A 15,276-nucleotide genomic window follows, 5' to 3' on the forward strand; every position below is an offset into this window, starting at 1 on the left:
GGAGGAGGAGGAGTATGGAGCAGAGACAGTGAGATGTAGTAAGGAGTCAGCAGAGTACAGTATGGAGGAGGAGGAGTATGGAGCAGAGACAGTGAGATGTAGTAAGGAGTCAGCAGAGTACAGTATGGAGGAGGAGGAGTATGGAGCAGAGACAGTGAGATGTAGCAAGGAGTCAGCAGAGTACAGTATGGAGGAGGAGGAGTATGGAGCACAGACAGTGAGATGTAGTAAGGAGTCAGCAGAGTACAGTATGGAGGAGGAGGAGTATGGAGCAGAGACAGTGAGATGTAGTAAGGAGTCAGCAGAGTACAGTATGGAGGAGGAGGAGTATGGAGCAGAGACAGTGAGATGTAGTAAGGAGTCAGCAGAGTACAGTATGGAGGAGGAAGAGTATGGAGCAGAGACAGTGAGATGTAGTAAGGAGTCAGCAGAGTACAGTATGGAGGAGGAGGAGTATGGAGCAGAGACAGTGAGATGTAGTAAGGAGTCAGCAGAGTACAGTATGGAGGAGGTGGAGTATGGAGCAGAGACAGTGAGATGTAGTAAGGAGACAGCAGAGTACAGTATGGAGGAGGTGGAGTATGGAGCAGAGACAGTGAGATGTAGTAAGGAGTCAGCAGAGTACAGTATGGAGGAGGAGGAGTATGGAGCAGAGACAGTGAGATGTAGTAAGGAGTCAGCAGAGTACAGTATGGAGGAGGAGTATGGAGCAGAGACAGTAAGATGTAGTGCGAAGTCAGCAGAGTACAGTATGGAGGAGGAGGAGTATGGAGCAGAGACAGTGAGATGTAATAAGGAGACAGCAGAGTACAGTATGGAGGAGGAGGAGTATGGAGCAGAGACAGTGAGATGTAGTAAGGAGTCAGCAGAGTACAGTATGGAGGAGGAGGAGTATGGAGCAGAGACAGTGAGATGTAGTAAGGAGTCAGCAGAGTACAGTATGGAGGAGGAGTATGGAGCACAGACAGTGAGATGTAGTAAGGAGTCAGCAGAGTACAGTATGGAGGAGGAGGAGTATGGAGCAGAGACAGTGAGATGTAGTAAGGAGTCAGCAGAGTACAGTATGGAGGAGGTGGAGTATGGAGCAGAGACAGTGAGATGTAGTAAGGAGTCAGCAGAGTACAGTATGGAGGAGGAGGAGTATGGAGCAGAGACAGTGAGATGTAGTAAGGAGTCAGCAGAGTACAGTATGGAGGAGGAGGAGTATGGAGCACAGACAGTGAGATGTAGTAAGGAGTCAGCAGAGTACAGTATGGAGGAGGAGGAGTATGGAGCAGAGACAGTGAGATGTAGTAAGGAGTCAGCAGAGTACAGTATGGAGGAGGAGGAGTATGGAGCAGAGACAGTGAGATGTAGTAAGGAGTCAGCAGAGTACAGTATGGAGGAGGAGGAGTATGGAGCAGAGACAGTGAGATGTAGTAAGGAGTCAGCAGAGTACAGTATGGAGGAGGAGGAGTATGGAGCAGAGACAGTGAGATGTAGTAAGGAGTCAGCAGAGTACAGTATGGAGGAGGAGTATGGAGCAGAGACAGTGAGATGTAGTGAGGAGTCAGCAGAGTACAGTATGGAGGAGGTGGAGTATGGAGCAGAGACAGTGAGATGTAGTAAGGAGACAGCAGAGTACAGTATGGAGGAGGAGGAGTATGGAGCAGAGACAGTGAGATGTAGTAAGGAGTCAGCAGAGTACAGTATGGAGGAGGAGGAGTATGGAGCACAGACAGTGAGATGTAGTAAGGAGTCAGCAGAGTACAGTATGGAGGAGGAGGAGTATGGAGCAGAGACAGTGAGATGTAGTAAGGAGACAGCAGAGTACAGTATGGAGGAGGTGGAGTATGGAGCAGAGACAGTGAGATGTAGTAAGGAGTCAGCAGAGTACAGTATGGAGGAGGAGGAGTATGGAGCACAGACAGTGAGATGTAGTAAGGAGTCAGCAGAGTACAGTATGGAGGAGGAGGAGTATGGAGCAGAGACAGTGAGATGTAGTAAGGAGACAGCAGAGTACAGTATGGAGGAGGTGGAGTATGGAGCAGAGACAGTGAGATGTAGTAAGGAGTCAGCAGAGTACAGTATGGAGGAGGGGGAGTATGGAGCAGAGACAGTGAGATGTAGTAAGGAGTCAGCAGAGTACAGTATGGAGGAGGAGTATGGAGCACAGACAGTGAGATGTAGTAAGGAGTCAGCAGAGTACAGTATGGAGGAGGTGGAGTATGGAGCAGAGACAGTGAGATGTAGTAAGGAGTCAGCAGAGTACAGTATGGAGGAGGAGTATGGAGCACAGACAGTGAGATGTAGTAAGGAGACAGCAGAGTACAGTATGGAGGAGGTGGAGTATGGAGCAGAGACAGTGCGATGTAGTAAGGGGTCAGCAGAGATCGGTACAGAGACTTCTCTATAAAAGTGATTTAATAACTTATGAATACAGGGTCAGTACGATCTTAGAGCCGATGCGGCAGAGTCCGGCAGGTCGGGAGCAGTCGCCCTCTGTGCCGTATATAGGAGATCTCTGCCTTGCGCTTCACTACTGATAATATCTTTGCTTCTCATCCCCGAGAGTTTCCATTCTACATGTGAATGCGATCCTGTTCGAATCCTTCTCACAGCTGAGGATTTGCTACTCGTCCTCACAATCCTGTGCGCTAATGTTTCTTATGGCCCCGAAAGTGAATCTGTAGAGGAAGACGAGGAGTCGTCTGCTGCCGAGGATTGACGACGATGGAGCCTGGAGGAGCCGCTCAGCTGGACAGCAGTGTCAGCAGCGCTCAGAGCTCCAGCATCACTCAGCTGCTCTTGAACACAACGTCGCACATGTCCAACTTTATAAAGAGACCTAGAAAAACAGAAGAAGAATTAAGAAAGCGAAGGAGAGAACAACGCAGAAGCCGTGCGGCGGAAGAGAGCAACGCAGCAGCCATGCGGAGGAAAGAGCAACGCGGCAGCCGTATGGAGGAGAGAGCAACGCGGCAGCCATGCGGAGGAAAGAGCAACGCAGCAGCCATGCGGAGGAGAGAGCAACGCGGCAGCCATGCGGAGGAGAGAACAACGCAGAAGTCGTGTGGAGGAAGCGAGCAACGCAGCAGCCATGCGGAGGAAAGAGCAACGCGGCAGCCGTATGGAGGAGAGAGCAACGCGGCAGCCGTGCGGAGGAGAGAACAACGCAGAAGCCGTGCGGCGGAAGAGAGCAACATGGCAGCCATGCGGAGGAAAGAGCAACGCGGCAGCCGTGCGGAGGAAAGAGCAACGCGGCAGCCGTGCGGAGGAAGAGAGCAACGCAGCAGCCGTGCGGAGGAGAGAGCAACGCGGCAGCCGTGCTGAGGAAAGAGCAACGCGGCAGCCGTGCGGAGGAAGAGAGCAACGCAGCAGCCGTGCGGAGGAGAGAGCAACGCGGCAGCCGTGCGGAGGAAGAGAGCAACGCGGCAGCCATGCGGAGGAGAGAACAACGCAGAAGCCGTGTGGAGGAAGAGAGCAACGCGGCAGCCGTGCGGAGGAGAGAGCAACGCGGCAGCCATGCGGAGGAGAGAACAACGCAGAAGCCGTGTGGAGGAAGAGAGCAACGCGGCAGCCGTGCGGAGGAAGAGAGCAACACGGCAGCCGTGCGGAGGAGAGAGCAACGCCGCAGCCGTGCGGAGGAAGAGAGCAACACGGCAGCCGTGCGGAGGAGAGAGCAACGCCGCAGCCGTGCGGAGGAAGAGAGCAACACGGCAGCCATGCGGAGGAGAGAGTAATGCTGCAGCCGTGCAGAGGAAGAGAGCAACGCGGCAGCCATGCGGAGGAGAGAGCAACGCCGCAGCCGTGCGGAGGAAGAGAGCAATGCAGCAGCCGTGCAGAGGATAGAGCAACGCAGGCAGCAGTGCCATGCGGAGGAGAGAGCAATGCGGCAGCCGTATGGAGGAGAGAGCAACGCGGCAGCCGTGCGGAGGAGAGAGCAACGCAGAAGCCGTGCGGAGGAAGAGAGCAACGCGGCAGCCATGCGGAGGAGAGAGCAACGCGGCATCCATGCGGAGGAGAGAGCAACGCGGCAGCCGTGCGGAGGAAGAGAGCAACGCAGCAGCCGTGCGGAGGAAGAGAGTAACGCGGCAGCCATGCGGAGGAGAGAGCAACGCGGCAGCCGTGCGGAGGAAGAGAGCAACGCAGCAGCCGTGCGGAGGAGAGAGCAACGCGGCAGCCATGCGGAGGAGAGAGCAACGCCGCAGCCGTGGGGAGGAAGACAGCAACGCCGCAGCCGTGCAGAGGAAGAGAGCAACGCAGCAGCCGTGCGGAGGAAGAGAGTAACGCGGCAGCCAGGCGGAGGAGAGAGCAACGCGGCAGCCATGCGGAGGAGAGAGCAACGCCGCAGCCGTGCGGAGGAAGAGAGTAACGCAGCAGCCGTGCGGAGGAGAGAGCAACGCGGCAGCCATGCGGAGGAGAGAGCAACGCGGCAGCCATGCGGAGGAGAGAGCAACGCCGCAGCCGTGCGGAGGAAGAGAGTAACGCAGCAGCTGTGCGGAGGAGAGAGCAACGCGGCACCAGTGCCATGTGGAGGAGAGAGCAACGCGGCAGCCGTATGGAGGAGAGAGCAACGCGGCAGCCGTGCGGAGGAGAGAGCAACGCGGCAGCCGTGCGGAGGAAGAGAGCAACGCAGAAGCCGTGCGGAGGAAGAGAGCAACGCAGCAGCCATGCCGTGAGGAGTAGAGAGCAGCGCGGCAGCCGTGCCGTGCGGAGGAGAGAGCAACGCGGCAGCCGTGCTGTGCGGAGGAGAGAGCAACGCGGCAGCCATGCCGTGCGGAGCAGAGAGCAGCGCGGCAGCCGTGCCGTGCGGAGGAGAGAGCCGCGCAGCAGCCGTACCCTGCGGAGGAGAGAGCCGCGCAGCAGCCGTACCCTGCAGAGGAGAGAGCCGCGCAGCAGCCGTACCCTGCGGAGGAGAGAGCCGCGCAGCAGCCGTACCCTGCAGAGGAGAGAGCCGCGCAGCAGCCGTACCCTGCGGAGGAGAGAGCCGCGCAGCAGCCGTACCCTGCGGAGGAGAGAGCCGCGCAGCAGCCGTACCCTGTGGAGGAGAGAGCCGCGCAGCAGCTGTACCCTGCGGAGGAGAGAGCCGCGCAGCAGCTGTACCCTGCGGAGGAGAGAGCCGCGCAGCAGCTGTACCCTGCGGAGGAGAGAGCCGCGCAGCAGCTGTACCCTGCGGAGGAGAGAGCCGCGCAGCAGCTGTACCCTGCGGAGGAGAGAGCCGCGCAGCACTGTACCCTGCGGAGGAGAGAGTCGCGCAGCACTGTACCCTGCGGAGCAGCTTGGGGAAGCAGTGATGGTTTGGGGTTTAGTGACTTATGCAGATGATAAAGGCCGGACCTGTGGCCTCCGTGTGCAGGATCTGGTCATCGTGGCTCCGGATCTGACCGCGGGCGTACACCTTCCGACCTTCTTCTTTCTCCACATGACTGTCCACAATCACAGTACACCCCAGTGGGATGGGACTGCGGAGAGAAGTGGGATATGAGACCACAGAAGTGGAGCGATGATGGTGATGGGGTCTGCCATTTTTCAGCCTCTTACTTCCGGTAGTCAATATTCAGATTCGCCGTCATGACGGGTCCTTGGACGTACACCACTCCTGCCCCGAGAGTGCTGTCTAGGATGGTAGCAATGCAGCCACCATGTGCGTACCTGAGTGATAGAGATGATGTGAGGGAGCAGGGCAACATCACACCCAGGACTCACCCAAAGGAGCAGGACTCACCCCGGGGGGCCCTCCAGGAAGGGGCCCGGCTGGAAAACACAGATCATCCTCCTTTCGTCTGCGTTATAGAACATGGAGTACTCGAACCCCGCACCGTCCTGCTCTGTATTCCTGGTGAAGAGACGGTTGACGCGGCCGCCCTCTGGGGGCGAATCTGTGACACGGAAGTAATAAAACTTGTTATATTAATCTTATTATTAGTGGCTGTGCACATCTTTGATGTGGTGTCTCCTTTTTTTGCGCTAGTGGTACTTTTTTGACCACATGATGTAGCACCCTTTCTTTATATACGGTCGATGGTATTGGTAGTGCACGCTTTCATTATACATAATTTATGGGATTGAAGGACAGAGGAAACAGCTCCTTTAAGCTTCAAAGGAATGCAGTCATGCTCCACACAATAGCAGGGTCACCCTCATTTGCAAAATCCTTTTGATCAACAGAAATCTGCAGTCTCGCTGGCACCGACACGAAATATGGGATATCAGAAGTTCTATACTTCCGATAATAATGGGACACGTATTTTAGCGGCAGGGTTAGCTAAGGAACAATATGCATATTTTTTGTATTAATATGCCCCGCCGGTGAGCTATAATGCAAAAGGACAAAAATAACACACCGCAGCTATGCCATGTGTAGTCTCTAAAGAAAGGTAAATTTGCAATATAAAATTTAATAGTCTGTTCCTTCTGTCCTGTAATAGTTCCTCCCCGAAGCCATACACTATAAAAAAGCAAGTGTCCGATTAGGCCTGTATTGTATTTTAAAGCTGATCGGTGGTGGCAGCGAATAATCGTAATTGGGCTATCGTGAAGCTGGCAGGGACTGTACGGGGGCATATACACATATTCCATGCTTTGGAATCTGGAGGTGTGTACGCCATATGCTCTCTGCTCACTTGCCGATAGCTACGTAGTGAGAAATCGGTATCGTGTGTGCAAGAATCCCTGACAATCCTGCCTGATTGACAGCAGCGGTGGGATATTGTATGGTCCTGCAGGTGTCTCCCTGACAATCTTAATCAGCCAGAAGATTAGAGTTGTTAAGCCAAGAGAAATACACTATTGTGTTTATGTTGACTTGTAAAGGTATGTGTATTTCTTACACATACATTTACAACTTACAATAAACAGAACAGTCCCAGCAAATGCCCAAGATGGTGCAAAATTACAGTCTCACCTTTCCACTGGCCCGCCTGGAATAGAACAGCTACGACTTTGGGACTTCCAGGGCCAACTACCTCAACCAGTGGCCCCTCGCTTCTGGTGGGCCCCCACAGAGAGACGTCAGCGGCAAGCTTAGGAAGCTGACAGTCCATCGAGGTACAAGGCCAGGAGATCCGAGGGTCCCACCCTGGCCTCTCCGAGAGTTTCCATGGGGCCAGATGACCTTCTGGTTCCAATCTGGCTTCTCTGAATGTCTCCATGGGTTCCAGGCGACAGGAGGGTCCCACCTGGCAACCCCAAACAACATATCCATGGGGCCAGGTGACTTCATCTTCCCAACCTGGTCTCCCCAAATGTATCCATGGGTTCTCTGATAGTCAATGGAGCAGATCGGTATCTTTCCAGTCAGGGCCGATACCCTTAGACTAGAATCATATAGAATACAAATCTGTGTCTCTTTGGGTAATGCCATGCTATCCATTTACTTTCGTGAAGGATGTCTCTCATTCTCATTGTAAATTCTTCCTAATTTTCCTTGATTCTGCTTGAGGCACTACAGACATCCCTGTTTATATTTACATCTGTGTAAGGTCATCAGTCACAGGTTGGGAGAAAGGGTAGAGCTCAGGTCTCATTGTTTGAGCATTTAATGAATTTACGTAGTTTGTCCTGCTGTCTTGTGAGTCAACAAGCCACAGGGTCCGCATAAAGGTTAATCAACATCTTTAACAAACATTCATTGTTCCCAGACCCAATAGGAGACAACAATCAGGGTTATACAAATAATCGTATGTCCTTTTTGACCAGCCACAGAAATACGCATACATTTATAAGTCAACACAAAAATAACAGTGTATTTCTCTTGGCTTAACAAATCTAGACGTCTGGCTTATTAAGATTATAAGCTGTATCGTCACACCTCCCTTATTACTTTTCTAGTAAGCACACAAAGGAGAATCCTAGATCTTTACACTTCTAAATCTCTTATCTTGATAGTAAATTTGCTCCACATTCCTAAAGCAGAGTCTCACATCTGTTTAGCCACTGGCGTAACTATTGTTACCTAATTACGAAGGAGGGTGTTAGCTGCACAGAGGAGAGTGCAAGTGTGACAAAACAGCTTCTTATCTTAATCAGCCAGACATCTAAATTTGTTAAGCCAAGGGAAATACACTATTGTGTTTGTGTTGAGTTGTGAATGTATGTGTGTTTCTTTGGTTGGTCAAGTAGGACATGCCAGTATTTGTTTAACCCTGATTGTAGTCTCCCTCTTGGGTCTGTGAACAATGATGTTTGTTAATATGCTAATTACATATTATACTAAGCTAGCTAGTTTATTTACAAGGGCCCCCTGCTATACCAACTATGTCTATTGATTAAATACACAAACAATGAGACCTGCGTCCAGTGGAATAATATCATCCCTAACCCTTGACTTGTGACTGATGACATTATATTTATATGTAAATATTAATATATAAATATAAAAAGGGGGTTTTCTATCCTGCTGGGAGAATTGAAAGACTTTACAAGGAGAATCAAAGATGAGAGACTCTCTCAGACCATCAGCTTGTAGCATGGCTCGATCCAAAGAGACAAAGATTTGGATTCTACATGATTCCGGCCTAAGGGTATATGGCCCTGACTGGAAAGATACGTATCTGCTCCACTGACCATCAGAGAACCCATGGATACATTTGGGGAGACGAGGCTGGAACGATGAAGTCGCCAGACCCCATGGATTTGTTGTTTGGGGTTGCTAGGTGGGACCCTTCGGTCACCTGGAACCCATGGAGTCATTCGGAGAAGCCAAATTGGGATCATCCGGTCATCTGACCCCATGGAAACTCTCGGAGAGGCCATGGTGGGACCCTAGGGTTTTCTGGCCTTGTACCTCGATGGACTGTCACCTTGCTAAGCTTGCCGCTACCTTCTCTCTGTGGGGGCCCGCCAGAAGCGGGGGGCCACTGGTTGAGGTTGTCGGCCCTGGAAGTCCCAACTGTTCTATCCCAGGTGGGCGGAGAAAGAAGGATGAGACTGTGTAATGTTCCACCATCTTGGGTATTTGCTGGGACTAGTCTGTGTTTCTTGTCCGCATTGTGGGTCAGTAAAGTATTGCCACGCTGTTTTACCCTCACCCTGTGTTGTCTGAGCAGTAAAGCCCACGGAAGACCCCCGGGTCTTCACACTCAACTCTGGAAGTTCCGGGCCGGTACCTGCCATGTGGTGCACACCGCTGTACACATGGAGCATGCCACTGTATATATGGAGCCCGCCACTGTATATATGGAGCACGCCACTGTATATATGGAGCACGCCGCTGTATAGATGGAGCACGCCGCTGTATGTATGGAGCACGCCGCTGTATATATGGAGCACGCCACTGTATATATGGAGCACGCCGCTGTATATATGGGGCACGCCGCTGTATATATGGAGCACGCCACTGTATATATGGAGCCCGCCGCTGTATATATGGAGCACGCCACTGTATATATGGAGCACGCCGCTGTATATATGGAGCACGCCGCTGTATATATGGAGCACGCCGCTGTACATATGGGGCACGCCGCTGTACATATGGGGCACGCCGCTGTACATATGGAGCACGCCGCTGTACATATGGGGCACGGCGCTGTATATATGGAGCACGCCGCTGTACATATGGGGCACGCCGCTGTACGTATGGAGCACGCCGCTGTACATATGGGGCACGACGCTGTACGTATGGGGCACGCCGCTGTACATAGGGGGCACGCCGCTGTATATAGGGGGCACGCCGCTGTATATAGGGGGCACGCCGCTGTATATAGGGAGCACGCCGCTGTATATAGGGGGCACGCCGCTGTATATAGGGGGCACGCCGCTGTATATAGGGAGCACGCCGCTGTATATAGGGAGCACGCCGCTGTATATAGGGAGCACGGCGCTGTATATATGGGGCAAGCCGCTGTATATATGGAGCACGCCGCTGTATATATGGGGCACGCCGCTGTATATATGGAGCACGCCGCTGTATATAGGGGGCACGCCGCTGTATATAGGGGGCACGCCGCTGTATATAGGGAGCACGCCGCTGTATATAGGGGGCACGCCGCTGTATATAGGGGGCACGCCGCTGTATATAGGGAGCACGCCGCTGTATATAGGGAGCAGGGCGCTGTATATAGGGGCAAGCCGCTGTATATATGGGGCAAGCCGCTGTATATATGGAGCACGCCGCTGTATATATGGGGCACGCCGCTGTATATATGGGGCACGCCGCTGTATATATGGGGCACGCCGCTGTATATATGGGGCACGCCGCTGTATATATGGGGCACGCCGCTGTATATATGGGGCACGCCGCTGTATATATGGGGCACGCCGCTGTACCTATGGGGCACGCCGCTGTACATATGGAGCAAGCCGCTGTACATATGGAGCAAGCCGCTGTACATATGGAGCAAGCCGCTGTACATATGGAGCAGGCCGCTGTATATATGGAGCAAGCCGCTGTATATATGGAGCACGCCGCTGTATATATGGAGCACGCCGCTGTATATATGGAGCAGGCCGCTGTATATATGGAGCAGGCCGCTGTATATATGGAGCAGGCCGCTGTATATATGGAGCACGCCGCTGTATATATGGAGCAAGCCGCTGTATATATGGAGCACGCCGCTGTATATATGGAGCACGCCGCTGTATATATGGAGCACGCCGCTGTATATATGGAGCACGCCGCTGTATATATGGGGCACGCCGCTGTATATATGGGGCACGCCGCTGTATATATGGAGCACGCCGCTGTATATATGGAGCACGCCGCTGTATATATGGAGCACGCCGCTGTATATATGGAGCACGCCGCTGTATATATGGAGCACGCCGCTGTATATATGGGGCACGCCGCTGTATATATGGGGCACGCCGCTGTATATATGGGGCACGCCGCTGTATATATGGGGCACGCCGCTGTATATATGGGGCACGCCGCTGTATATATGGGGCACGCCGCTGTATAGATGGAGCACGCCGCTGTATAGATGGAGCACGCCGCTGTATAGATGGAGCACGCCGCTGTATAGATGGGGCACGCCGCTGTATAGATGGGGCACGCCGCTGTATGTATGGAGCAAGCCGCTGTATATATGGAGCACGCCGCTGTATATATGGAGCACGCCGCTGTATATATGGAGCACGCCGCTGTACATATGGAGCACGCCGCTGTACATATGGAGCACGCCGCTGTACATATGGAGCACGCCGCTGTACATATGGAGCACGCCGCTGTACATATGGAGCACGCCGCTGTACATATGGAGCACGCCGCTGTATATATGGGGCACGCCGCTGTACATATGGAGCACGCCGCTGTACATATGGAGCACGCCGCTGTACATATGGAGCACGCCGCTGTACATATGGAGCACGCCGCTGTACATATGGGGCACGCCGCTGTACATATGGGGCACGCCGCTGTACATATGGGGCACGCCGCTGTATATATGGAGCACGCCGCTGTATAGATGGAGCACGCCGCTGTATAGATGGGGCACGCCGCTGTATAGATGGGGCACGCCGCTGTATAGATGGAGCACGCCGCTGTATATATGGAGCACGCCGCTGTATATATGGGGCACGCCGCTGTATATATGGAGCAGGCCGCTGTATGTATGGAGCAGGCCGCTGTATATATGGAGCCCGCCGCTGTATGTATGGAGCACGCCGCTGTATGTATGGGGCACGCCGCTGTATGTATGGGGCACGCCGCTGTATGTATGGGGCACGCCGCTGTATGTATGGGGCACGCCGCTGTATGTATGGGGCACGCCGCTGTATGTATGGTGCACGCCGCTGTATATATGGAGCACGCCGCTGTATATATGGAGCACGCCGCTGTATATATGGGGCACGCCGCTGTATATATGGGGCACGACTCTGTATATATGGAGCACGCCGCTGTATATATGGAGCACGCCGCTGTATATATAGAGCACGCCGCTGTATATATGGGGCACGCCGCTGTATATATGGGGCACGCCGCTGTATATATGGGGCACGCCGCTGTATATATGGAGCACGCCGCTGTATATATGGAGCACGCCGCTGTATATATGGAGCACTCCGCTGTATATATGGAGCACTCCGCTGTATATATGGAGCACTCCGCTGTATATATGGAACACGACGCTGTATATATGGAGCACTCCGCTGTACATATGGGGCAAGCCGCTGTATATATGGAGCACGCCTCTGTATATATGGAGCAGGCCGCTGTATATATGGAGCACGGAGCACGCCGCTGTATATATGGAGCACAGAGCTGTATATATGGGGCACGCCGCTGTATATATGGAGCAGGCCGCTGTATATATGGAGCACGGAGCACGCCGCTGTATATATGGAGCACAGAGCTGTATATATGGGGCACGCCGCTGTATATATGGAGCACGCCGCTGTATATATGGGGCATGCCGCTGTACATATGGAGCACGCCGCTGTACATATGGAGCACGCCGCTGTACGTATGGGGCACGCCGCTGTATGTATGGGGCACGCCGCTGTATATATGGGGCACGCCGCTGTATATAGGGGGCACGCCGCTGTATATAGGGGGCACGCCGCTGTATATAGGGAGCACGCCGCTGTATAAAGGGAGCACGCCTCTGTATATAGGGGGCACGCCGCTGTATATAGGGAGCACGCCGCTGTATAAAGGGAGCACGCCTCTGTATATAGGGAGCACGCCGCTGTATATAGGGAGCACGCCGCTGTATATAGGGAGCACGCCGCTGTATATATGGGGCACGGCGCTGTATATATGGGGCAAGCCGCTGTATATATGGAGCACGCCGCTGTATATATGGGGCACGCCGCTGTATATATGGGGCACGCCGCTGTATATATGGGGCACGCCGCTGTATATATGGGGCACGCCGCTGTATATATGGGGCACGCCGCTGTACATATGGGGCACGCCGCTGTACATATGGGGCACGCCGCTGTACATATGGAGCACGCCGATGTATATATGGAGCACGCCGATGTATATATGGAGCAGGCCGCTGTATATATAGAGCACGCCGCTGTATATATGGAGCACGCCGCTGTACATATGGGGCACGCCGCTGTACATATGGAGCACGCCGCTGTACATATGGGGCACGCCGCTGTACATATGGGGCACGCCGCTGTACATATGGGGCACGCCGCTGTACATATGGGGCACGCCGCTGTACATATGGAGCACGGCGCTGTACATATGGAGCACGGCGCTGTACATATGGAGCACGCCGCTGTACATATGGGGCACGCCGCTGTACATATGGAGCACGCCGCTGTACATATGGAGCACGCCGCTGTACATATGGAGCACGGCGCTGTACATATGGAGCACGGCGCTGTACATATGGGGCACGGCGCTGTATATATGGGGCACAACGCTGTATATATGGAGCAGGCCGCTGTATATATGGAGCAGGCCGCTGTATATATGGAGCACGCCGCTGTATATATGGAGCACGCCGCTGTATATATGGAGCACGCCGCTGTATATATGGAGCACGCCGCTGTATATATGGAGCACGGCGCTGTATATATGGAGCACAACGCTGTATATATGGAGCAGGCCGCTGTATATATGGAGCAGGCCGCTGTATATATGGAGCACGCCGCTGTATATATGGAGCACGCCGCTGTATATATGGAGCACGCCGCTGTATAAATGGAGCACGCCGCTGTACATATGGGGCACGCCGCTGTACATATGGGGCACGCCGCTGTACATATGGGGCACGCCGCTGTACATATGGGGCACGCCGCTGTACATATGGAGCACGCCGCTGTACATATGGAGCACGGCGCTGTACATATGGAGCACGGCGCTGTATATATGGGGCACGCCGCTGTATATATGGAGCACGCCGCTGTATATATGGAGCACGCCGCTGTATATATGGAGCACGCCGCTGTATATATGGAGCACGCCGCTGTATATATGGGGCACGGCGCTGTATATATGGAGCACGCCGCTGTATATATGGGGCACGGCGCTGTATATATGGAGCACGGCGCTGTATATATGGGGCACGCTGCTGTATATATGGGGCACGCCGCTGTATATATGGAGCACGCCGCTGTATATACGGAGCACGCCGCTGTATATACGGAGCACGCCGCTGTATATATGGGGCACGCCGCTGTATATATGGAGCACGCCGCTGTATATACGGAGCACGGAGCACGCCGCTGTATATATGGAGCACGCCGCTGTATATATGGAGCACGCCGCTGTATATATGGAGCACGCCGCTGTATATATGGAGCACGCCGCTGTATATATGGAGCACGCCGCTGTATATATGGGGCACGCCGCTGTATATATGGTGCACGCCGCTGTATATATGGGGCACGCCGCTGTATATATGGAGCACGCCGCTGTATATATGGGGCACGCCGCTGTATATATGGAGCACGCCGCTGTATATACGGAGCATGGAGCACGCCGCTGTATATATGGAGCACGCCGCTGTATATATGGAGCACGCCGCTGTACATATGGGGCACGGCGCTGTATATATGGGGCACGGCGCTGTATATATGGGGCACGCCGCTGTATATATGGAGCACGCCGCTGTATATATGGAGCACGCCGCTGTATATATGGAGCAGGCCGCTGTATATACGGAGCACGCCGCTGTATATATGGGGCACGCCGCTGTATATATGGGGCACGCCGCTGAATATATGGAGCACGCCGCTGTATATATGGAGCACGCCGCTGTATATACGGAGCACGGAGCACGCCGCTGTATATATGGAGCACGCCGCTGTATATATGGGGCACGCCGCTGTATGTATGGGGCACGCCGCTGTATATATGGAGCACGCCGCTGTATATATGGGGCACGCCGCTGTATATACGGAGCACGCCGCTGTATATATGGAGCACGCCGCTGTATATACGGAGCATGGAGCACGCCGCTGTATATATGGAGCACGCCGCTGTATATATGGGGCACGCCGCTGTATATATGGAGCACGCCGCTGTATATATGGAGCACGCCGCTGTATGTATGGGGCACGCCGCTGTATATATGGAGCACGCCGCTGTATATATGGAGCACGCCGCTGTATATATGGAGCACGCCGCTGTATATATGGAGCACGCCGCTGTATGTATGGGGCACGCCGCTGTATATATGGAGCACGCCGCTGTATATATGGAGCAAGCCGCTGTACATATGGAGCAAGCCGCTGTACATATGGAGCAAGCCGCTGTACATATGGAGCAGGCCGCTGTATATATGGAGCAAGCCGCTGTATATATGGAGCACGCCGCTGTATATATGGAGCACGCCGCTGTATATATGGAGCAGGCCGCTGTATATATGGAGCAGGCCGCTGTATATATGGAGC

General features: G+C 53.7%; 1 protein-coding gene across 5 annotated transcripts in view; it reads right to left on the reverse strand.

Annotated features, from left to right (window-relative positions):
* Nucleotides 1–2,412: 2,412 nt before the first annotated feature.
* The window catches only part of LOC141152748 (acyl-coenzyme A thioesterase THEM4-like), a 42,797-nt gene continuing 29,933 nt past the window's right edge, over nucleotides 2,413–15,276 (reverse strand). For 4 of the 5 annotated variants that reach the window (XM_073637386.1, XM_073637384.1, XM_073637385.1 and 1 more), the window contains exons 4-7: nucleotides 5,708–5,861; nucleotides 5,524–5,634; nucleotides 5,320–5,444; nucleotides 2,418–2,827 (exon numbers count right to left, since the gene is read on the reverse strand). In XM_073637386.1, the coding sequence (XP_073493487.1) occupies nucleotides 2,778–2,827; nucleotides 5,320–5,444; nucleotides 5,524–5,634; nucleotides 5,708–5,861 (440 nt within the window). In that variant the 3' untranslated portion in view covers nucleotides 2,418–2,777. Of the gene's footprint in view, nucleotides 2,828–5,248; nucleotides 5,445–5,523; nucleotides 5,635–5,707; nucleotides 5,862–15,276 lie in introns of all 5 variants that reach the window. The other variant, XM_073637388.1, reaches the window with a different exon arrangement.

The sequence above is a fragment of the Phyllobates terribilis genome, unplaced genomic scaffold, assembly GCF_046119375.1.
Source record: "Phyllobates terribilis strain yellow unplaced genomic scaffold, ASM4611937v1 Scaffold_6__1_contigs__length_29720123, whole genome shotgun sequence".
Lineage (NCBI taxonomy): Eukaryota > Metazoa > Chordata > Amphibia > Anura > Dendrobatidae > Phyllobates > Phyllobates terribilis.